The sequence below is a fragment of the Peromyscus californicus genome, unplaced genomic scaffold (genome assembly GCF_007827085.1).
Source record: "Peromyscus californicus insignis strain IS unplaced genomic scaffold, ASM782708v3 Scaffold_18__1_contigs__length_77618521, whole genome shotgun sequence".
NCBI classification, from domain to species: domain Eukaryota; kingdom Metazoa; phylum Chordata; class Mammalia; order Rodentia; family Cricetidae; genus Peromyscus; species Peromyscus californicus.
The window spans coordinates 279,035-301,772 of NW_026294480.1; the positions used below are offsets into that span (position 1 = coordinate 279,035).

At 42.1% G+C, this 22,738-nt stretch overlaps 1 protein-coding gene across 1 annotated transcript in view; it reads left to right on the top strand.

Annotated features, from left to right (window-relative positions):
• Positions 1-19,780, top strand: part of Exoc3 (exocyst complex component 3) — a 33,283-nt gene extending 13,503 nt beyond the window's left edge. Inside the window, exons 3-13 of the mRNA XM_052742882.1 lie at positions 824-1,043; positions 4,844-5,525; positions 7,566-7,683; positions 8,455-8,580; positions 11,563-11,663; positions 12,990-13,100; positions 13,183-13,333; positions 13,550-13,672; positions 15,595-15,756; positions 16,396-16,523; positions 17,716-19,780. Of these exons, the coding sequence (XP_052598842.1) occupies positions 824-1,043; positions 4,844-5,525; positions 7,566-7,683; positions 8,455-8,580; positions 11,563-11,663; positions 12,990-13,100; positions 13,183-13,333; positions 13,550-13,672; positions 15,595-15,756; positions 16,396-16,523; positions 17,716-17,887 (2,094 nt within the window). The 3' untranslated portion in view covers positions 17,888-19,780. The remainder of the gene's footprint in view (positions 1-823; positions 1,044-4,843; positions 5,526-7,565; positions 7,684-8,454; positions 8,581-11,562; positions 11,664-12,989; positions 13,101-13,182; positions 13,334-13,549; positions 13,673-15,594; positions 15,757-16,395; positions 16,524-17,715) is intronic.
• Positions 19,781-22,738: the final 2,958 nt, after the last annotated feature.

A 22,738-nucleotide genomic window follows, 5' to 3' on the forward strand; every position in this document is an offset into this window, starting at 1 on the left:
GATTCGGAACCAAGGGTGTAGGAGGGTTCTCGAGGGCAGGTCGGCCTCTTTTCTCTGACTGGCCTTGTTATACCTTCTTGGTGGATTGTTCCCTTAATTAATATGCATCTGTATTTATATCTTCTGACTAATTGTGTTTTTAAGACTACTTTATCAAATCTCAGAATAGTGATCTAATTTTTGTTTGAAGTCTACTTTATCCTGTTTCAGAAAAGCTAAGTCACCTTTTCAGCTTTCATTTGTTTGGTAAATCAACCTCTGTCCTGTCATTCTCGTTGTGCATATCCTTGCCAGTAAGGCTTGATTCTTGTAGATAATAGATACTTGGATCCTCTTTTCTCAATCCAGTCAGTTAGTTTGCATCTTTTAATTGGAAAATTAAAGCCATTTTATATTTAGTTATTGAGAGCAGTTGAATTAATGTTTGGTCTTTGCTCTCTCCCTAGCCAGATAGAGTTTTGCTGGTTTACTGAGTTGGATATGATAGAATCTTTGTTCTCCTTTGTTAATCTATTACTTTTTAAATTTATTCTTTACTGTACTCTCCTGAATGAAACATTCCTCCTCCCATGATTCTTTTAAGTATCATTGAAATGTAAAGTATCATTTAAAATGTAACATTGTTCTGTTCCCAGGCAGTATTGAAAAAAAAATTCCTGTGTGAGTCCATTAAATTACTCCTTTTTTTTTTTTTTGAATTGGGTGGTTTTTGTTCTCCTTAAATGATTCTTTCTGAACTTGATTCTCCCTGGGAAAATTTATTCCTTAGGAAATCGTATATGGCTGTCATTGGCTCTGCTTACCTGCATGATGTCTCCCTTAGGCCGCAATCCAGTCACAGCTAGATGGGGTACGCACAGGCCTGAGCCAGCTCCACAGTGCCCTGAATGATGTCAAGGATATCCAGCAGTCACTGGCGGATGTCAGCAAGGACTGGAGGCAGAGCATCAACACCATTGAGAGCCTCAGAGATGTAAAGGATGCAGTGGTGCAGCACAGCCAGCTGGCCGCAGCTGTGGAGAACCTCAAGAATATATTCTCTGGTGAGTGGCAGATAGTAGAGGGGAGTTGGGGGAGGATTGGGGTGGCTGCTAGAACACTATGATGGTACCTTTCCAGACACATACCTGCTTTTCCTACACACACTGGGAGCTCTGTGAGACATGCAGAGGCACACCAGCACTTCTTTGCAATGTACTTTTTAGGCCTATCCTCGAGTGCACAGTAAGCTCGATTCTGCCTGCTCAGATAACTTCTCTGAACATGATTGGAAAGGGTCAGCTGAGCAAAGGTAAATAAGGACCAGTAGAGAGCACACTATTCTGTGTCAGGTGGTGGTACAGTGCACAGCCAGTGCTTTTGGCTGTGGACGAGTGTCTAGGAGTGGTCTGTACAAGAGTAGAGGGGTAGCTGACTGGGTAGGATGAGAGACAGGCCCTGAAAGAGAGGACCTGGAGAACAGCAGTTCTTAAGCTAGGGCAAGTAAGTGCACAGGCCAGCGAGCAGGTGGGATGGGAGCCAGGTGGGTAGAAGAGAGCAGGGTAGGAGTCTCAGTGTAACAGCCAGAGCTGGGAGAATCCTGGGAAAGAGGCAGACTGACTGACTGACTGGCCAGAGCTATCTCTTTGCTACCTGTGTTAGGGAATGCAGAATGCTTCACAGCTCATCCATGTCAGCAGTCTCCAGTCATGAACTCTTTTCAGTATCTAGAAAATCTTGAGAAACATTGGCCAGTTCGCTAGTGATATGACTGGATTAGGGCTTTTCTTTGTAGAGAGATCTGTTCAGATTTTCTACTGTTTTGTTTCTCAGTCTGGTAGGGTTTTGTTTCCAGGAATTTGTTTGATCTGGGTTGTCCAGTTTCTTGGTATTCAGTTTTTCATTGTTCTCTCTTACAGTCTTTTTTTTTTTTTATCAATTTTTGAAAAATTAGTACAAATATTCCTACTTTCTTATCTTAATTAGAATCCTTTTTCTTAGACCATTTGAGCTAAGGGTTTGCCAGTTTCCTTGATCTTTTCAAAGGACCAAGTTGTCTCTATTGATTTTTATTTTCTGTTTTTGTATTCTCTATTTTGTTCATCTATTCTGATCTCTATTATTTCCTTCCTTTTAGCTTTGGGGTTAGTTATTCTTTTTTTAAGATTTGCTTATTTTATGTATATGAGTGTTTGCCTGCATTTATGTTTGTGTACCACATGCATGCTTAGGGCCTACAGAAGTCAGAAAAAGGTATTATATTCCTGTAACTGGAGATGTAGGTGATTGTGAGCCTCTGTGTGGGTGCTGGGAACTGAATCAGGTTCTCTGTAACAACAGCAAGTACTCTTAACCACTGAACCATCTCTCTAACTCATCTTCTTCTTCATCTCCTTAAGTTGTAAAGTTAGGCTGTTGGTTTGAGATCTTTCTTCTTAATGGAAGCTGCTCTAGAAACACGTTTTTCATTGTATCCACTGCTGTGCTGCATCCTCTAAGTTTTGTTATATTTTTATTTTCATTCTTTTCTACATACCTTTCAGTTTCCCTAGGGTTTCTTCTTTTCTCTGTTGATTAAAAGCATTGTTTAATTCAACAGAATTTGTAAATCTTTCAGTTTTCCTTCTGTTACTGATTTCTAACTTTATCTGTTTTCTTTGAAGAAGATACTTTGTACAGCTATATGTTTAAAAATCTACTGAGACTCAATTTGTTACCTAAATGCAGTCTACCTGGAGTCTGTTCCTGTGCAGTTAAGAAGAATATGCATGCTGTTCCATCTTCAGATCTTAAATTCACTAACATTAAAAAACTTTATTTCTACATAACTTCATTCCATCCTTCTTCAGTTTCTTCTTTATACCTTGAATATGTCCAAAACAAAACTGACACTGTATTTGTTTTTCAGATCATATAGAAAACAAAAAATTGTGTTAAATGCTTGCTCTTGTTTTTACTTTTGTTGAGATTTTCCCTACTTCATTTTTTATTTGTTTGGGTTTTATTTTATTTTATGTATTTATATTGATTTTTTATTGATTTTTAGGTGGTCTCATGTAGCTTAGGCTGGTCTTGAACTTGCTATGTAGCTAAATACAACTTGAATTCTTGATCCTCCTGCCTCTATCCCCTAAGTGCCTAAATTACAGGTGTGTGTCACCATTTCTAGCTGAAATGTCTTCATGACTCCCAGTTATTGTCTTTTTACAAGTTATTGTCTGTCTTTCCATTTCTCTCATAGGATTCCCTCTAGCATGTCCTACAGACAGGTCTAATTGTAAATAAAGGTTTTTCAGCTTTTTTTAATTTTGGAATTCTAATTTCTCTCTCACTTTTGAAGGATTGTTTTGCTATAAAAGATAAAAGATTCTTGGTAAAAACTGGGCTTGATGGCTCACCACTGTAGTCCTAGCACTTGAAGGCTAAGGCAGGAAGATTGTTGCAAGTTTGAGGTCAGGATGGGCTATGGATTGAGACCCTATCTTTTAAAAAAAAAAAAGGAAAGAAAGAAAAAGAAAGAGGAAAAAGAAAAACCATTGCTAGGTTGTTTTTGTTTGTTTGTTTGTTTGATTGGTTTTAGTTTTTTTTTTTTTGTGCTTTCAGTATATAATCCCCAAATACATCTGGTGTCCAAAATTTCTGATGAGATATCTGCTAATGATATTTTTTAGGAGTCCTTTTATGTGATAAGTTTCTTCTCTTACTGCTTTCATGGTTCCCTCATTCATTGATTGATTGTATTGCATCTTAGTATGGATCTCTTGGTTTGCCCCTCTTACAGGTCATTGAGCTTCTAAAATATTTACATTAATGTCTTCTACCAAACTTTGGAAGCTCCTAGCCATTATTTCTCTAACGGGTCTCTCCCCTCTTCTCTCTTCTTCTTTTGAGGTTACTACAATATATATGATGGTCTGACTTATCGGTCCATGAGTTCATCTGGGCTCTGTCTACTTCCTTTAGCCTTTTTCTGTCTGTTCCTGATAATTTTCATTATCCTCTCTTAACATTTTCTGGCCCCATCTCCTGCCTGCTCAAATTCACCTTGCACCTACTTTAATAAAACAGTTGTTTTAATTTTTATGTCTGGTAGACCTGCCATCCGGTCTTTTTTGAAGCACTGTGTATTGATTTTTTTTTAAACCTTTGAATGGGGCATGCTGGTAGTGTGTTGTGTGTTCTGTTTCAGGCATTTGATTCTAACATGATAAACCTGGATATTGGGATCTGCCAGAATTCTGGTTTTGGATTGTTTTACACATGATCCATTTATGTCTTTTCTGAGCCTTTTCCTATGCCTGAGTATGCATAGTGATTTTTCTGACATGTCCTATATGTGTGTGTGTGTGTGTGTGTGTGTGTGTGTGTGTGTGTGTGTGTGTGTGTGTATATAGTGTGTGTGTGTGTGTGTGTGTTTGTGCGTACGCGCTTTTGAATGCCCTTATCTGATAGACTTCCAAAGAGATAAAGGAAGGTAGTCATCCTCTTTATTTCCTGGAATTCACATCAGAAATAGTAGCTATAAAATAGTTAGAAGCAGCCTTCAATAATCAGAACATGGATCACCATACTTAAAGCATGGGATTTTTTTCTGAAGCCCACCTTAGCTTGGGAAAGATGACATTCACTGGCTTAGAAAAAAACACATGTAGCTGGACTTGACCATAATTATTTAATTTCCATCTAGGCCTTCTCCTGGGAGTTACTAGCCTTTCATAGACTCTAGCGTTCAGAACCATTAGGGTCTGTTGGGCTGCAAGTAGAGAGATAGATGTCAGGTGCCTCCTGCTTTACCTGCTGTCATCTCTATGTGTACACACAGCCTTTATGCGTTTTAACTGAGTCAACTTGTACCTTTCTCTAGTGCCTGAGATTGTGAGGGAGACCCAAGATCTCATCGAGCAAGGGGCTCTCCTGCAGGCCCACCGGAAGCTAATGGACTTGGAGTGCTCACGGGATGGGCTAATGTGTGAGCAGTACCGCATGGACAGTGGGAATAAACGGGACATGACCCTCATTCATAGCTACTTTGGTGACACACAGGGGCTCTCTGATGAGCTGGCTAAGCAGCTGTGGATGGTGCTGCAAAGATCACTGGTCACTGTCCGCCGCGATCCCACCTTGCTGGTTTCTGTTGTCAGAATCATTGAAAGGGAAGAAAAAATTGACAGAAGGATACTTGATCGAAAAAAGCAAACTGGGTTTGTTCCTCCTGGGAGGCCCAAAAACTGGAAGGAAAAAATGTTTGCTGTCTTGGACAGAACTGTGACAACTAGAATTGAAGGTACACAGGCAGACACCAGAGAGTCTGACAAGATGTGGCTTGTGCGTCACCTGGAGATCATCAGGAAGTATGTCCTGGATGATCTCATCATTGCTAAGAACCTGATGGTCCAGTGCTTCCCTCCCCACTATGAGATCTTTAAGAACCTCCTGAGCATGTACCACCAGGCCTTGAGCACTCGGATGCAGGACCTCGCGTCAGAGGACCTTGAGGCCAATGAGATCGTGAGCCTCTTGACATGGGTCCTAAATACCTATACCAGGTAGAACTGATTTCATGCCTTATGTGTTCTTTTATCTAGAACTTCTAAAAGCACACTGACCAACAGTTTACAAACAGTCACATGCGTTTTGAACTGGTGCCTTTTTCTGGTTTGTGAAAGTCTTTCTGTTCTGCCTGTTGGGGATTACCCTTGAGGATGAACCACATGTGGTTACAGTTGTTTCTACAGGATACTTGATCGAAAAAAGCAAACTGGGTTTGTTCCTCCTGGGAGGCCCAAAAACTGGAAGGAAAAAATGGTCTCTGCTGTCTGCCTTGAGCACTCTGTTGTGTGCCATGGCATTATTTTCTGTGCTCACTGTGTGCATTCTTGCTTCTTCACAGTGATTCCCTGACACAGGTATAGTATTGGAACATTTTATAGATTAGGAGCATGTGGCCCTAGGAAATTCAGTGACTTGTTCAGAGTCACCAGGCTGGTGAAGAAATCACCAAGTTTAGTTTTCCTTACTAGTCCACTGCAACAGTTAATCATCCAAATATAAGCAGTTGTACACTAACTTAGTAGTCCATACCTGTAGTTCCTGAACTCAGAGACTTGAGTGGAAAGATGGTTTGAGCATAACCCGGACAGAATAGCAAGACCTATCTCAAAAATAAAGAAATAGCAACAAGAATATATAGAAAAATATGTAAACCATATATAGAAAAATCAGCTATTCCTTTTGCATTGCAGCTTGAGACTATTACTTTATGTGAAAGAACATGAGCCACTTTATGCATGAAGTAGTTGAAGGTGGACTTTGAAAAAATGTCACTGGGAAGCTATTATGAGATGCTTTAAGATTAGGTAATTAAAATGGTTATTAATTTTAACTTTGCTTGGTTTTATGGGTAGAAAACAATATTGAGTAATATACTGAAATTTCTTTGTTTTTGCCCATCTTGTTACTGTGGAGAAAGAAAGTATGCTTTTAACAGTGAGGTTTATTTTGTCTGTGGTTTTAACTCCTTAGAGTAGTGTGTTTCTTTACCTCAATATGGAAAAATGTGAACAGAATGAAATTGTCAGGCATGGATGATGATCATTATTTGATACCCTTTTTAAAAGATTTATTTTTTAATGCTTTTAATTATATGAAGTTATGAATGTGTGCATATGGTTATGTACATGTGAGTGCAGGTGCCTTTAGATGCCAGAGGTGTTGGATCCGCTGGAACTGGACTTACGGATGGTTGTGAGCTACCTGACATGGGTGCTGAGAAATGAACTCAGCTCCTCTGAAAGAATAGCAAGTGCTCTTAACCACTGAGCCATCTCTCCGGCCCCATTATTTTATAACTTTTACATGTACAGTCCTGGACCTTAGTTTTTAACCACTGTTGGGAGGTCCAAGTAGTCTCCATTATTCCATTCTATAGTCTTTCACCTTGCATAGCTTAGACCATAGTATGTCAGGTGTCCTAGACTTTTCTGAACCCAGTTGCATGAACAAATACATTTTCTCTGAAGTTTAGTATTTGTTTCCCTGCCTTCTGCACAGTAAAATGAATGTTGTCTTTCTTTCCTTGAAGACATGTTTCCTTCAGTAACATTTATTCTTTGCCTTAGTCTCACCTTCATATAGAGATTAGTGATTTTTATGACAGTGCTTAGTGTTCCAAATAACAGTACTTGTCCATTATCTTCTTACTTAATGAGTGTGACAATGACAATTCCTATTTGTCTGGTCCTGGTCTCAGCTCTGGAGACAGTGAGTTAAGACAGACAAACCTTTGTGGACTCTTCCCTGCATTTGAGTGAAAGTTCCCTGTGCATCTGGCACAGTATGATGAGGCCATATTGAGATTATATAAGTGGCTATATAGCCTGCATGGTGACATCATGGAGGGACCTCCAAATCCTTGACAGTTCACTCTGTGCTCTCCATGAGACCTCTGCTCTTCCTGATTTGTGGAGTTGTAGAAGTGTTAGCATCCAGATCTCTAGGATAGTGCATTTACATGTCAAGCCAGACATGTAGACTTACTTGAGAGTGTTCTGTTGTAGTTTGTCCTTTACATCTGGTTTTCACTGTAGTGCAGAGATGATGGGGAATGTGGAACTAGCCCCAGAAGTGGACGTTAATGCCCTGGAGCCTCTACTCTCTTCAAATGTGGTCTCTGAGTTGCTTGACACATACATGTCAACTCTCACGGTGAGTAGAGCAGAAAGTGCTTAGTGGTTGTCTATCTGAAATGTGGTGAGACATCTGAGCTAACTCTCCTCAATAGACTAGCTGTTCCTCTGGGTCTTGTCATGTCCATTTTCTGTTAAAGAAGGGACACCCGACTCTGGTTCTGGAGCTCATTTGAATGCATTTCACAAATGTGCGAGTCTCTTCTGCTGGAGGAGCCAACCTGTGCCACCCACTTGGCTGGCAAGGCTTATGTCTAAGGTAACATGAGCCACTTCAGCACTGTGTTCCAATGAGGGGTGGCAATTTGGGGACCATGGGGCCAGTCTGACATCAGTTTCACAACCAATAGATGGTCTTAGTAAGATGGAAGGTGCAACAAGATGGCATCTAAGCCACTACTGAGGGTCCCTGGGGTCTGGAGACCTGTGTTTTGCTGTGGCCTGAGATGACTGGGCTGCCAAGTCTGTTCTCTAATGGCCTGGGCCTAACCATCAGATGCTGGACATCTGGTTTTGTCCTCCAGCATAATGTTCATCCATAGCCTTCTTGATTGTTTCCCCTCTTTATCTGCAGTTAGGGTTTTGGTGGTCCACATATGCAGAGACCAGTATGAGCACCACACACTAGTGAATTGCATGTGAGGAGCCTGCTCTAGCAGGCTCTATGCTTGGGAGCAAGGGTTGCTGTGAAAAGCTGTATCTGGTCTGGGCAACTGTAAGTGCTGTGTAGAAAAGTGTTAGATATAACTCAGAGCCTGTTCTTTCCTTTTCCATGATATCCAACTCCTAGTCCAACATCATTGCCTGGCTTCGGAAGGCACTGGAAACAGACAAGAAAGACTGGAGCAAAGAGACAGAGCCAGAAGCAGACCAGGATGGCTACTATCAGACTACACTGCCTGCCATTGTGTTCCAGGTACAGGCCCTGAATTTGAAGGTTCCGTTTCCCATGTGGTTAATAGGATCTGTTGGTTTCATAGGCGGAGAATACCTCAGTCTTTACAATGTAGCAAAGATGTCAAGAACACCTCTCCCTGACGTCTCTATCTCTGCTTTCTGGAGCTAAAGAAACTGAGGCTCAGGATTGTACTCACCAAGTCATGTTACCCAGGATCACTGGAGATTTTCCAGAAGATCTTTTTGGGTCTGAACTGGAAGCTAATTATGTGTTGGTTGTGCGTAGTGCTCCCATTTCTGTGCTTATTTACATTCCGTGTTGGTAACAGGTCAAGTCTTGTCTTCAGAATGCCACAATTGAGTTTAATCTGGTGAAATCCAGGGAAGTTGTATAGCATTTTAAAGATACTTTCTTATCACTAGACTGTACTGGATATTAGGTCCATGTTCGTATTGAAGGGACCTGTATTGGCCCAAGACACCCTAAGATCAAGTTCTTGGCCCAAAGATTTATTTGCCCCAGAGATACAAGGGGTAGGGAATAAGAAACAATGGCAGGAGATAAAGGACTAGGGAAGGGGGGATGTGAATAAGTGGGTGGGGAGGAGTATTTGTCCCAGGGGGACAAAGGACTGCCTCTGCTTACAGAGGAGACAGACATGGTCTCTGGACAAATAGCAGTTTATAAAGGTGAAAGGGGAAACCCGGTATTAGGATGAGGTGTTTAATTTTGATTGGACAGGTTAATTTGGGCAGCCACTAGGGACCTTGGGAGTTAGCCTCAGCAGGAGGAAGTGGCCAAATAAGGGAACAGACCTTGATGGCTAGCTTTAGGAATATAATCTAACAGTTTTTTAGCAAGGTGGAGGGAATGGGGGAGAAGGGCAAGGCCTGTCAGAGCCATGTTTGCCATGGTCAGGCTGCCTAGAGTCTTCATGCATAACTAGACATAACTATCATCATAGGCCCCAGCTCTTTGTCAGCCCTCCTGTCACACTGTAGAGGTCTTCATTTCCGTGGTTAGGTTTATTCCTAGATACTTTGTTTTTTGGAGGCTATTGTGAATGGGAATGTGTCCATGATCTCTTTCTTTGTGTATTTGTTGTTGGTGTATAGAAAAGCTCTTGATTTGTTCAGGTTGATTCTGTATGAATTTATTGTTTCTAGACATTTTCTAGTAGAATTTTTGGATCGCTAATATATAATACTATGTCATCTGCAAATGAGATGGTTTAACTCCTTTTCTTATTTGTATAGCTTTAATTTCTTCTCTCGTCTTGTTACTCCAGCTACTGCTTCAAGCATAGTATTGAAAAAAGTGGGAATAATGGACAGCCCTATCTCATTCCCAACTTCAGTGAGATTGCTTCATTTTTTTCTGTATTTAGGATGAAGTTGGCTGTGGTTTTCTTATATATAGCTTTTATTATGTTGTTGTGTTCCCTCTATCCCCCATTCTTTAGGACTTTTATCGTGAAGGCATGTTGGATTTTATCAAAGGCTCTTTCTGTTTCTTTTGAGATGACCATATGATATTTGTCTTTAAATCCATTTATGTGGTTTCTTAAGTAAGTATTTTATTGAGCATTTTGAATCTGTGTTCATCAGATATTTTGGCCTTTAGTTTTATTTTTTATGTTTTTGTTGTCATTTCCTGGTTTTGGTCTCAGAGTGATACTGGCTTGATCGAAGGGTCTCGGGGTCTCTCTCTCTCTCTCTCTCTCACACACACACACACACACACACACACACACACCATTTAAGAATGATTGGCGGATCTCTGTGAGTTCGAGGCCAGCCTGGTCTCCAAAGCGAGTTCCAGGAAAAGGCGCAAAGCTACACAGAGAAACCCTGTCTCGAAAAACCCAAAAAAAAAAAAAAAAAAAGAATGATTGGCTGTAGAGCTTTATTGAAAGTCTGGTATAAATAATTCTTCTGTGACTCCATCTGGTCCTGGCCTTTTTTTTTTTTTAAGCTGGAAGATTTTTATTACTATTTCAATATCCTCATTTGTTATGATTTAATTTTGGTGGTTTGCTAAATCTAGAAATTCATCCATTTCTTTTAAGTTTACCAACCTAATGGGGTACAGATTTTTGAAGTATTCCTTTATAATATTCTAAATATCTTTAGTGTCTGTTGTAATGTTTCCTTGTTCATTTCTGATTCTGTTCATTTGGATCTTCTCTTTTATTTTTTTAAAATTTTTATTGAATTCTGTTTTTCAAGTTCTGGGTTATCTTCAGTATTTCCATCAGCCTTATATTGGTATTTTCCTGGGCATTATTCAGATTTAAATTCTTTTTCCTTAATTTCATTCAGCTGCTTCTTTGTGTCTTCTTTAAATTCCTTGAATTCTTTGATGAATTTTATGTGTTCTTTTGAATTCTGTTTCTTGAGGTTCATCTAGGTAATCCTCAGTGGCAGACATTTTTATAAGGTTTGGTAGATTTTGGAGGAGAGATCAAGGCTTGGTCTTTCATATTGTTTGTATTTTTGTGACATATGGACTTCTTTGTTAGTTCTGTGCCTGACGTGACAAAGCAGGTTGCGGGGGAAGGAAGAGAGAATATGCAGGTGGATTAGGCCTGGAGGTTGGAATTGCTAGGGAGGAATGAAAGCTGGCGGACAAAGGAGACTGGTCTGTGTGCAGGATGTGTGTCTTGGTCCAAGCCTGGAGTGCAGGAGTAGATCTGGCTGAGAAGAGAGGTTGGATGTGGTATGTAGGGACCAGTGGGTCAGGAACAGGCCGGGTGGGTCATAGGAGAAGGCTAGAGGTGGGTTGAGGTGAGGTAGGGTTGGCTAGACTAGGCCAGGGCCCTGGATGAGGGATCTAGACTAGATTCAGCAGGTTGGAAGGGTGTGTTGAGCAGGAAGAGTCAGGCAGATTCACCAAGGTAGACCTTGGAGAAGGATGTCCCAGGTAGAATTTTATTAATGGTGAACATTTTTCTGTACTCTTGTAAGACTATTTCAGATTCTTAAATTTTTCAATTTTTAGATGTTTGAACAGAATCTTCAGGTTGCTGCTCAAATAAGTGAAGATTTGAAAACAAAGGTACTGGTTTTGTGTCTTCAGCAAATGAATTCTTTCCTAAGTAGGTATGTATTTTTGCCATTGATCTAACTTACAAATTATGTGTTTTAAAATTGAGAGCAAAATTTGTTGATTCTAGTATACTATTATTAAAAGATTAACCCCCTTTTGTTGTCCAAAAATACAAAAATATTAAAAAGAAGAAGAAGGGCTGGAGAGATGGCTCAGAGGTTAAGAACACTGGCTGCTCTTCCAGAGATCCTGAGTTCAATTCCCAGCAACCACATGGTGGCTCACAACCATCTATAATGAGATCTAGCGCCCTCTTCTGGCCTGCAGTGCAGACATGCCTGCAGGCAGAACACTGCATACATAATAAAAAAATAAAAAAAATAAAAAAAAATCTTAAAAAAATAAAAAAAAAAAGAAGAAGAAAAAGAAAAGAATGCTAAAATGAAAACATCCTAAACAGATGGGACATGTGACATACTGTGTCCCAGTGGGCCTTTCCCTGTAAATTGTTCACATAAAGATTTTCAAGCCTAGACAGAATACCATGAAATCTGTTCTCCCATCCTATTGGCCCAAGTTCTTCTAAGTCACCCTGTTCTGTTATCCTATTGTCCCCTTTTTGTGACTCCCTTCTACCACTCCAATTCCCAGATGTTGCCATCCATGTCCCAAATTCTCTGCTATAACCACAACAGCATCAATCATACAGTGGGTATCTGATATCTTGTATTAGAGTTCCACTGTGTATTCAAGACTCTCCTTAAAAAATGAAAGAGTGGCATCCTAGGTGTTTGTTTTCCAACTATTTCAGGAATCCAGTTACTATTTTTTTTGTTTCATTTCTTTATAGAGTTTTAAAAAGGGAAATCTTATCAAGTGTGTGATAGTGTTTCTCACACCATTGAGGGTTTTGTGGAGGAGTGGCTTGGGGGCATTGTACTATGGTGTACATGTGGAAGTCAGAGGACAACTGTGTGGGTTGATTCTCTCCTTCTACCTTTATGTGAGTTCCAGGGATCTACCAGATGGACAGGCTTTTGTGACAGGGACCTTTACCTACTGAGTCATTCTCTAGTCCTGTTACATAACTTGTGGAATGAATTGTTCATGAGATAAAGTAAGGTGATACTTTCTTAGTTACATGTTTCAGAATATCTTCATGTCAGAATACCAAACCCTATTTCAAAGCCTGCTACAAAATTATTTTTTAAATTCATTTAACATGATTGACTCTCTACTCTACCATTAATATGGACCATCTAAAAGTATGTTGATGTTTAAAGACTCCTCTGGTCTAAAAGTGGTGATATGAGTTCCCTGACACACATGATGTCTACCTGTCACTAGAGACAGCTTGGGGTTCCCCAATGTGATTTCAGATACAAAGATGAAGCCCAGCTTTACAAAGAAGAACACCTGAGAAACCGGCAACACCCACACTGTTACGTGCAGTACATGATTGCCATCATCAACAACTGCCAGACCTTCAAGTAAGTGGTGTGTGGAACAGAGTGCGACAGAGAGCATGTAAACGTGTCGCTACTTTCCTGAGCCCTTGATGTTTCCTTGCAGAGAATCCATCGTCAGTCTGAAAAGGAAGTACCTAAAAACTGAGGCAGAGGAGGGCCCATGTCTGAGTCAGCCAAGCATGGATGGGATTCTAGATGCTATTGCTAAGGAAGGCTGCAGCAGTCTACTAGAGGAAGTCTTCCTGGATTTAGAGGTGGGCTTGGCTCCTCCACTCCTGGGGCTAGAGCATGGGGTGGTCTCATGCTCTTCTTCAGGCTACACTGTAGCCTGCCTCATGTAGAAGCGATGTGTGAGCTGAGATGTTCCCTTGCATCTGTACTAAGCTACAGTGGGAGGGCCACTCTCAGGGAGGGGTGACCCCGGGCATTGTGCCAGATGAAGATTTATATGATCACTTTGTGCCTTTCAGCAACATCTGAATGAGCTGATGACAAAGAAGTGGCTGTTGGGGTCAAATGCTGTGGACATCATCTGTGTCACTGTAGAAGACTATTTCAATGACTTTGCCAAAATTAAAAAGCCATATAAAAAGGTAAACAAATGGGTTGTAGCACACTGGAGCCTGCCTCCCATCTGGTTTATAATTCAATGTCAAAATAGCTCTCTGCTTACGATAACACGCCAATGTTCGTGTGATCTAAAGAAGGTGTGGTGATGGGCTTGGGTAAAGACTGGAATGTTCTTTTGAGGAACATAATGGTGTCTGACAGTCTTGGTCTAAAGTCTTTGGGCTTGTTGGTTTGTTTCTACCAATGTTAGAGCTTGTTGTCTTTGCCAGTCGTCTTTACCTCCTGGTATGTTTGTGATCTCTGATTTTTATTTTATGTGTAGATGATGGGTGTTAAGGAAAAAGGCTATTATCTGGGGAAATTATATGCACTTCCCAGGCATGTCTTAGCTCCAGTCTTGGCCTCCTTACAATTTGATTTAGTTGATGATGTATGTTCCTTTGTCTTCCTTAGAGACTTGTGCAGCCCTTCCCCAGTGTGATAGCAAGCCTGTGGGTCTAATGGTTATGTGTGATTCTCCATTTTGAATCAGGGACAATAGCCCACCCCATTCGTGGAGAGCAGACTCCATTACAAAAGCTACAGCCACCAACCATCACATCAGTGGTTGTACAGTTAAGGGATCTGACTGACTTAAGTATCTCCTTCAGTAAGGCTCCATCACCTCTGTGTAGGGAGTCTGATCTCTTTAACAAGCCAGCTTTCTCGTACTTCTACCCGTGTTGGTTCTAGACTTTTCCTTTGCTTTGTAATGCTCCAGAGGTTTCTTTTCTCCTTTGAGTCTTTCCTAAAGATTCATAAGATATTCTGTGGTTGTTTTGTTTTGTTTTAGCAGAGGTACATGTTGTTTTGGTTTTTCTACTAATCTGAGGCTGCCTATGGATGAGGTACCACTAAGGAGCTAAGCTCCTCCTGCTAAAGCCAGCCTGTCAGTCCATGAGTCCAAAGTTTGTTGGACTCCGGCAGTTCCTCAATTCCAGCTCTACTCTGTATTGGGTTGAGTGTCTCAGGGGCAGGCAGAGTTGGAGCCTCCAAAGGAGTTGGCCCTGAGGCTAGGGCACACATCAAGCAAGTACTAGCCTGGTGTCTGTTAACGAGGGTCACTTTGTCCATGATAGGATGTCCCTAGAATAATGATGCTGGAGGCAAGTTCTCCTAAGTCCGTCTGATTTTCAGATGGAATGTAAGCATCAAGACTGCACAGGCCATGTGTGAGTCCTTTTTTGCTCCTGTGTGTAACGAGTCTTTTTCTGTCCTGCCAGTCAGCTCCCAAATAATGGCACAGAAACTTCTTATTAATTATGAAAGCTCAGCCTATAGCTTAGGCTTGTTCCTAACTAGCTCTTATAACTTAAATTAACCTATATTTTTATTAATCTATCTTCTACCATGTGGCTTTTACCTCTGTCTCATTCTGTGTGTCTGATTCATTCTGCGTCTGGCTGGCTTCTCTGCCTTTCTTCTTCCAAGAGTCCTCTCTGACCCTGGAAGTCCCACTTAACCTCTTCCTGCCTAGCTATTGGGCATTCAGCTCTTTATTAAACCAATCACAGCAGTATATCTTCACACAGTGTACAAATATCCCACAACACCTGTGCACATGCTGTGCTGACAGTTGGCCTATCATAACTCCTGTCACCATGTGCAGCCAGGAGAGTCCAAAACTTTATGGTGAAATTCAAGTATGCTTAATTGGCTTAATATACTTACTTTAAAATCCCACCAAAAATATGGCCAGGTGTGGTACTCTGGAGGCTAAGACAGGAGTGTTGTGAGTTTGAGGCCAGCCTGGACTATATAGCTAAACCATGTCTCAACAGAAAAAAAAAATCCAAGTAAGTTGTTGAACAGGACCAGCCTGTTTGCAGGTCATCTTAGGTTTGATGAGAACATATGTGTGTCTTAGCACCATGTAATCTGCAACTGACTACACGTTTCTCTACAGAGGATGACAGCTGAGGCACACAGGCGTGTGGTGGTAGAATACCTTCGGGCTGTCATGCAGAAGCGTATCTCCTTTCGAAGTGCTGAAGAGCGCAAGGAGGGTGCTGAGAAGATGGTCAGAGAGGCTGAACAGCTCCGCTTTCTGTTCCGGAAGCTGGCATCTGTGAGTATTGAAGCCATGGGCTAAGCTCCAGGATGGTGGATGTCAGGTTACAGAGTTGTGTTGTCCAATAGCTTGCTTTTGGTTTCTATGCCTGGACTGTTTAGGCCAGTTTATGGGATCCAGCAGCATCAAGAACCAGTAGACAGTTAGTTGTGTCTGTCAAGAGGAGAGTCTTGTCCAGAGCCTGCCCAGCTTCACAACTGATAAATAAATTTCCACAGAGGCTGACACTTTAAGGCAACTCTCAAGACTTTTCTGGTGGCAGCCCATATGTACTTCATAGAGTAACTCATCTCTTCCTGTCCGTCTGCCCTCACCTGTTTGCTCTCTAAGATTCTAGTTGCCTAACTCCTAACTCAGTAACCTAACTAATAACATAACTCCTTGGCTCGAGTGGCCATGACTTGATACTACTCCACCAGGCCTTTTTCCTTTTTCCTGGCTAGAGACCAAGTAGTGACTGACCAAATCACCTTGTGAGATTGGCCCCTGATCCTTGGTCAAAATGAATCTTGGGGTGTTTACATAGAAGAGCAAGGTGCCCAGCCTGAAAAGGAGTTTGGAGATGTCAAGATCAAGTTGGGACTAGTGCAAAAGATTGTGTTTAGGGCTGTCCCTCACACTGGTACTGTTTTCCAGGGATTTGGTGAAGATGCGGATGGACACTGTGATACAATAGTTGCAGTGGCAGAGGTTATTAAGCTCACAGACCCTTCTCTGCTTTATCTAGAAGTCTCGACTCTGGTCAGCAAATATCCAGACATCAGGTAAAGGCTGAGCATCTTCATCAGCAAGTAGCACAACAGGTTATTCCTACTGCCCTCAGGGAGATAAGCTGTGAGCTTCAGGAGTTAGACAGTACATGCATGCCAACTAGATACGAAGAGAAAGGTTGTCAGGGCTGTAGTGGTGAGGTCTGTGTAGCCTTCCACCAGCCCTACCTGATGTTAGCAGAATCTGGCTGAGGTCTGTAGCCTTGTAGCCAAGCTTTTGTGCCTGAATGAGTGGAGGTCAGAAGGCAAGCCTAATGGTATAAGTTAGGTAGTGTTGGCAAGTGTCTTAGTTAGGGTTGTATTGCTATGAAGAGACACCAGGACCATGTTATTAAAAGGAAAATATTTAATTGGGGCTAGCTTACAGTTTCAGAGGTTTAGTCCATTATCATGGCGGAACATGGTGGCATGCAGGCAGACATGGTGCTGGAGAAGGAGCTAAGAGTTCTGCATCTTGATCCACAGGCAGCAGAAGCAACTATGTCACTGGGTGGTGTAGCTTGAGCATAGGAGACCTCAAAGCCCACCCCCACAGTGACACATTTCCTCCAATGAGGCCACAACTACTCCAACAAGGCCACACCTCCTAATAGTGCCACTCCCCATGGGGGCCATTTTCTTTCCAACCACAACAGGAAGGATTGAGTATTGCATCTTTGATGAGTGGAGTGGGGAAGGTTGTGATCACTGGAGTGGTCTGAAAGGTGATCTTAAACCCTATGATCTAAAGAAAGAAAGTGACATGTTGTGTGTGGCCAGGACTTCCTCAAATATATGTGTACTCAGTATCAGGCTGAGGGAAGGGGTGTCTGCTCCATGTCCTTCTACATGCTGTGCTGGCTTCAGGCCATGCCTTTGTGATCTCCATTCTAGGAACCTGCCATTTCCTTTAAGGGTGAGCATGGCTAAATTGTCTCATTGGCACTATTAGAAGAGCAAGAGTCCTAAACCCTCCAGAGTCATCCTTCCCTGGTTAGGCATTCTTGACACAAATAGTTAGAAAAGCAGAATTTAAAATGTCCTTTGCATGTTGCAGAGAGAAAGTAAGATGAAATTTTAGATATCTCTCTTCTGTAAAAGAAGAGAGGCCTTTTGTGGCTGTCAGTTTCCCACCCTGTGAATGTCACCTGTGGAGACTGAAGGAGCTGAGAGAAAATGGAGGCTCATGCTGATTTCTCTCCCACAGAGATGACCACATTGGTGCACTGTTGGCGGTGCGAGGAGATGCCAGCCGGGACATGAAACAGACTATCATGGAGACACTGGAACAGGGCCCCATGCAAGCAAGCCCCAACTATGTGCCCATCTTCAAGGAGATCGTTGTGCCAAGTCTGAATGTGGCAAAACTCCTTAAGTAGCCCTGTCCTCCACTGCCTCATGTGTCTTCGCTGTGTGTCTTCCTGTTGCCACCCTAAGAAGCAAATGTATTAAAACAAAAGTCCTTCTCTGGGTGCTCAGTATAACATCAGTGTCATGTGCCTGTCTTCTGTGGCATCATACTGTTCTCTACTATGAAACCTTCTTGGTGACTTGTCATTGTGAAAAGATGTGTAATGGATGTCACGTGCTCTTCCCTGCTGAAGTCTTGCTCTGCTTAGTCAACACACTTTGAACCTCTGCCACTTAATTAAAGGAAAGGAAAGCCAGAGAGCTTCTCATTCCTAGTTGTAGGTTGTTCTGACTGGTTGTGATGCTGCCATGTCTAGAAGCTACAGGTTATCAGGTCTCAGCTGACTTGTGAGTAGTCCTGAGCAGTCTCTGGGGCCAAGATCTACCCTGGCCTTTCTGCCTTTCTGGCTGTCCCTAGACCAGCTGCTCAGTCCTCTTGGCGGGGGGAAAACAAAACAAAAACCTTACCTGCTGAACCAGTGATCCCTACCCAGGTAAGCACAACCTCATATGGGTTGAGTGCCATCTTGGTCAGTTATACCAGAAGAATGAGAATTGTCATAAGTAAAAATTTTGCTCAAGGTATATATGAAAATGAGTATTTAAAATATGTGTTAAGATCTATATAGCATGCTTAGTGAGCCAAGGTCACTACAGTCCTCTCCCTAATTTAGCCCGCAAGTGTTGGCCTTCAGTGGTGGCATTATTTTGCACATTAACTTTAAGCTAATTAATAGGATTATATTCAGAATAAATATAGTTCTATATTTAGGCCCCATGTCTTGTGGACATGGTCTGCAGAGGGTGGTCTGCTTACTTGTTACCTGGGAAAGGTAATGCCTGGGTTCCTTTGTCCACAGCTCTCCGTGTACATAGATGGTTGTCCTTTCCTCCTTGTTCCAGAGCTCCAGGGACTACCTAAATTAAACACTGGTGGAAGGCCTGGAAGGACCTGTCTATCTGCCGGGCCTTGCACTACATGGCCACCCTTGAATGTGTGGGCTAATGCTGTATTTTCTTTCTACTCTTGATGGCAATGTTAATATTCTTTTTTTATTTAATTCTTACAAGGTATGAAAAATTCACAAATAACCCTTTTTCTAAGTGGAAATAAGTAAAAATTCCTCTGGAACTCAGAAGAAACATGGATTTCCTGAGGGTCTGGCTGGTATTGTGTGGCTCCAGGGCCTGCTGAACAGTCTGCTCAATGTGAATGACAACTGGGCAGTGCTTATTAAATGTGCACTGAGAAGTGTTGACCAATAGCAGTGACCCTTGTAGTGACAAATTTCTCACTGCAGGCTGATGCTGCTGTCTAGGGTAGACATTAGGATGACCATTGAATGCCCATGTGGTTAAGCCCATTTGTCTGTCTGGCCCTGGAGGTCAACAGAGGACAGAGGAAATCATGTTCCTGAACAGTGGGTAGTAGGATCATGGAGACAGGATAGGGATTGTTCAAAGTCAAGGGGTGATACCAGGCTATGTACCATTGGGTAGACAGTGTCCATTGTGATACCAGGGGAAGGCAGGGACGGAGAACCTTTTTAGAGGACACCCATGTACAGGATTGGATAGGCTATTCCAGTGAGTGGGTTGTGGCTGTATATATACCAAAGTTTATGATGTCTGCTTCCTGAACAGGGATGTAGGGCTGCCATCTGCTAACAGGGAAGTGTTTTGAGAACACTCACCAGGTATTGGTTTCATCCTCCATGAAATGAGCTGTTACCCCATGAAAGAATGTCTTCCAAATTAGCAGAGTCCCTTGATTGTTGACTGTCTTAATCACTGATTCCTCTGCTGTGAAGAGACGCCATGATCCAAGGCAACTATTATAAAATAAAGCACTTAAATGGGGACTTGCTTACAGTTTCAGACTTTATGAGTTGCCCTGTCTGTGTTCTTTGCTAGTTTACCCATTATATCCAGTTATCATGGTGGGGAGCATAGTAGTATGCAGTCAGGTGCTCTGAGTTACTGAGAGCTGTGTCCTGGTCTGTAGGCAGAGAGAAAGAGAGACTCTGAGCTTGACATGGGTTTTTGGAACTTCATAGCCCACCCCCACCCCATGATACACTTCCTCCAACAAGGCCACACCCCCTAATTCTTTCAAATAGTTTCACTCCCTGGTGACTAAGCATTCAAATATATGAGCTCATGGAGGCCATTCTTATTCAAACCACCACATTTATTTTATTTAGTGGATTCCAGAATGATTAGATGTCCCAGGTCATGCTGGGTACCCAGTGAGGTGGAGAAACAGCTACCGGATGCTATTTCATCCTCCTTTCCTTATATCTGTTGATGCACAGTTCAGGTTGGTGGGTGAGGTTCCTCTAAAGAAAGAAAGGATGGGCATCCTGGGTAGTTGGGTGCAAGTTGCCAGAACCAGGCCACCTCAGCAGGCCTTTAATCTAGAGTGCAGGAAAAGCTGAACAAGCAGAGCCACCCTGGCTCACTTCCTTTCTTACTTCAATGGACTGACTTGTGATCCCTAAGAAGAAAGAAATGAGGTCTTAACCTTAGAACCTTGAGTCAGACTTGGGTTGAAAGTAGAATCATTACAAGTGTGATGTATATCAAGGTATTATAAAGTCACATGAGAATAGTGTATGTATTTAAGTGGAGATGCCAGCAGCCCTTAAAACCAAGACAAGACCTTTTCCGACCCCTGGACTTCAGATTTCTGCCTCTATGGCATGAAACAGACTCTATGAGTTGCCCAGTCTGTGTTCTTTGCTAGTTTCCCCATTATATCCACTTTAGATAACTGTAAACTTAACAGTTGAGACTCCTCTTGTAGATAGCCAATATTGGGATTCTGCTTTGATATGCAATTTTTTAAATAGTATCTTTAAATTAAAATAAAAATGTGTTGCGGGACCTCTAGACCTAATGTTTAACAGGCTCCACCACACATCTCTGCCTTGTACTGTCTTGTCTCAACCCACAGAGACCCTCCTTGGCCACCAGGCTTGGTGCCCTTTCTCACCATTCCTTCCCACTCACCCACTTTGATGTCTCTAGCACCTCAGCCACCGCCTCAGCCATGATAGGTGCTGTTTCCACCACCCACTGCCCATTCGGCCACAGGAAGTTGTTCCGTTGGAAGCTCCACCTCAGTCCCCCTTCTTCCTCTGCAAACCCTGCCCCTCAGAAAGCCCACCAAGCAGGGTATTTAAACTCAGTCCATAGAACTGCCATGGGATTTCTCCTCCTCCCTCCCCCACCTCACTTCTGGGGGGCTTGAGAGTCACCAGAGAGTGCTTTGCTCATTAAACCTAGACTTTTAATTCAGCTTGATCTGGCTTATTGTGTTGGCAGAGAAACCTACTACTGGGGATTCAAAATATCAGAAGTCTCTGATCTATTTTATATCTGCAAGATGCTAAATTGGGGGCTTTCCATAGATGTGTTCAACAGCTTCCCACCCCTAATAGGGTGGCCTCAGAAACACCATCTGTTGATCTTAATTTTTAATGCATAACAAACTGTTCCTAAATTATCCTGGATATTATTTTCATTTATAAACAAAGTTTGCACCCAGAATGCCTTGAAATGTTTTTTTAATAGACTTAGACAAGCAGTCACTGCAGTTCTGCTGATGGACTTCCTGTACAGATGCTGCCCAGTGCACAGGAGGGGCATCTTAAGGCACATTATTCTGTGATCAGAATTAAACAAAGTTAAACGATGGTTATGTTCACAACATTAATACACATTTTTAACCACTCAAAATATATTTCTAGTTTTGATGAAATTCTTTAAATTTCCTTTCACAAAAAGATCAGTAATACATAGTATATTGAACACTGTAATAAAATTATTTTCAAGAAAATACAGATGTGGAAATACAAATTTCCTAAATTTGTATACTTTGCAGTACCACAAAGTAGGTGAAAGTTCAGTATTAAATAAATAGATATTCTCTCCTAATAAAAAACTTTTACAACAGTTTTCCTAAGGAAATACATTCATAGGATTTTACATTCTATTGTACAACAATGACAGGAACAGGGGGGTCCTCAACTATGAAATGGAGCCACTGTGTCATCTAAGCACAGGAAACAGGTTTTTGTGAATGAGGCTTTCTTGTCAAAACTGATTCCATGTGGCTATGCCCAGGTGTGGTTCACAAGCTCAAAGGACATGGCCTGAGCACAGCTCAAACACAGGGACAGAGTGTCCAAAGATTCATCACCTGGCTGCTAGCTTTGGTATCTGTGGGTATCTGTTGCAAGGTGACAGCCGCTGAGGTACTGTCTAGTCAGACCTGGCTTCTAATTCTGCAGTAGGAATTAGACCCCAGGTCCAACAGATCAGGTGGTGTGTTAAGGCAGTGTCCTGGCACAGACAGGCATGAGGAACTTGTCTTCAAAGCAGGGGCTGGCAGGTGCCCCTCAGAACACCCCTGGTACAGTAGCCAGGCACAGCCTACCTAGGAGGTACTCAAGTGGCAGCTCCAGAGCAGTCTGGTGGAATTACTGGCCACAGCATTCATTTTACAGTGGCTGGACTTCATTTCAGAAGTAGTCAAAACGCTGCAAGGGAGAGGGCTGTGGAAATCAGATGCTGAGCATCTAATGGCTGAGTCTGAGCTAGCCAGTCAACAGTGTACTGACAGGTTCAGTTAGGGAACAACACTCTGAAGCAGAATGCAGTATGTTGAGCAAACTTGCTTTGTTTTCATTCACTTCTCAATTTGTGAACAGGAAATTGTCCACTCTTCCTAGCCATGATTCAACTGCAGCATTAATACAAATTGACGGACCTTCCTGTGACTCCTGTGAACGGAACTGTCAGCCTTGTTCCTGAGA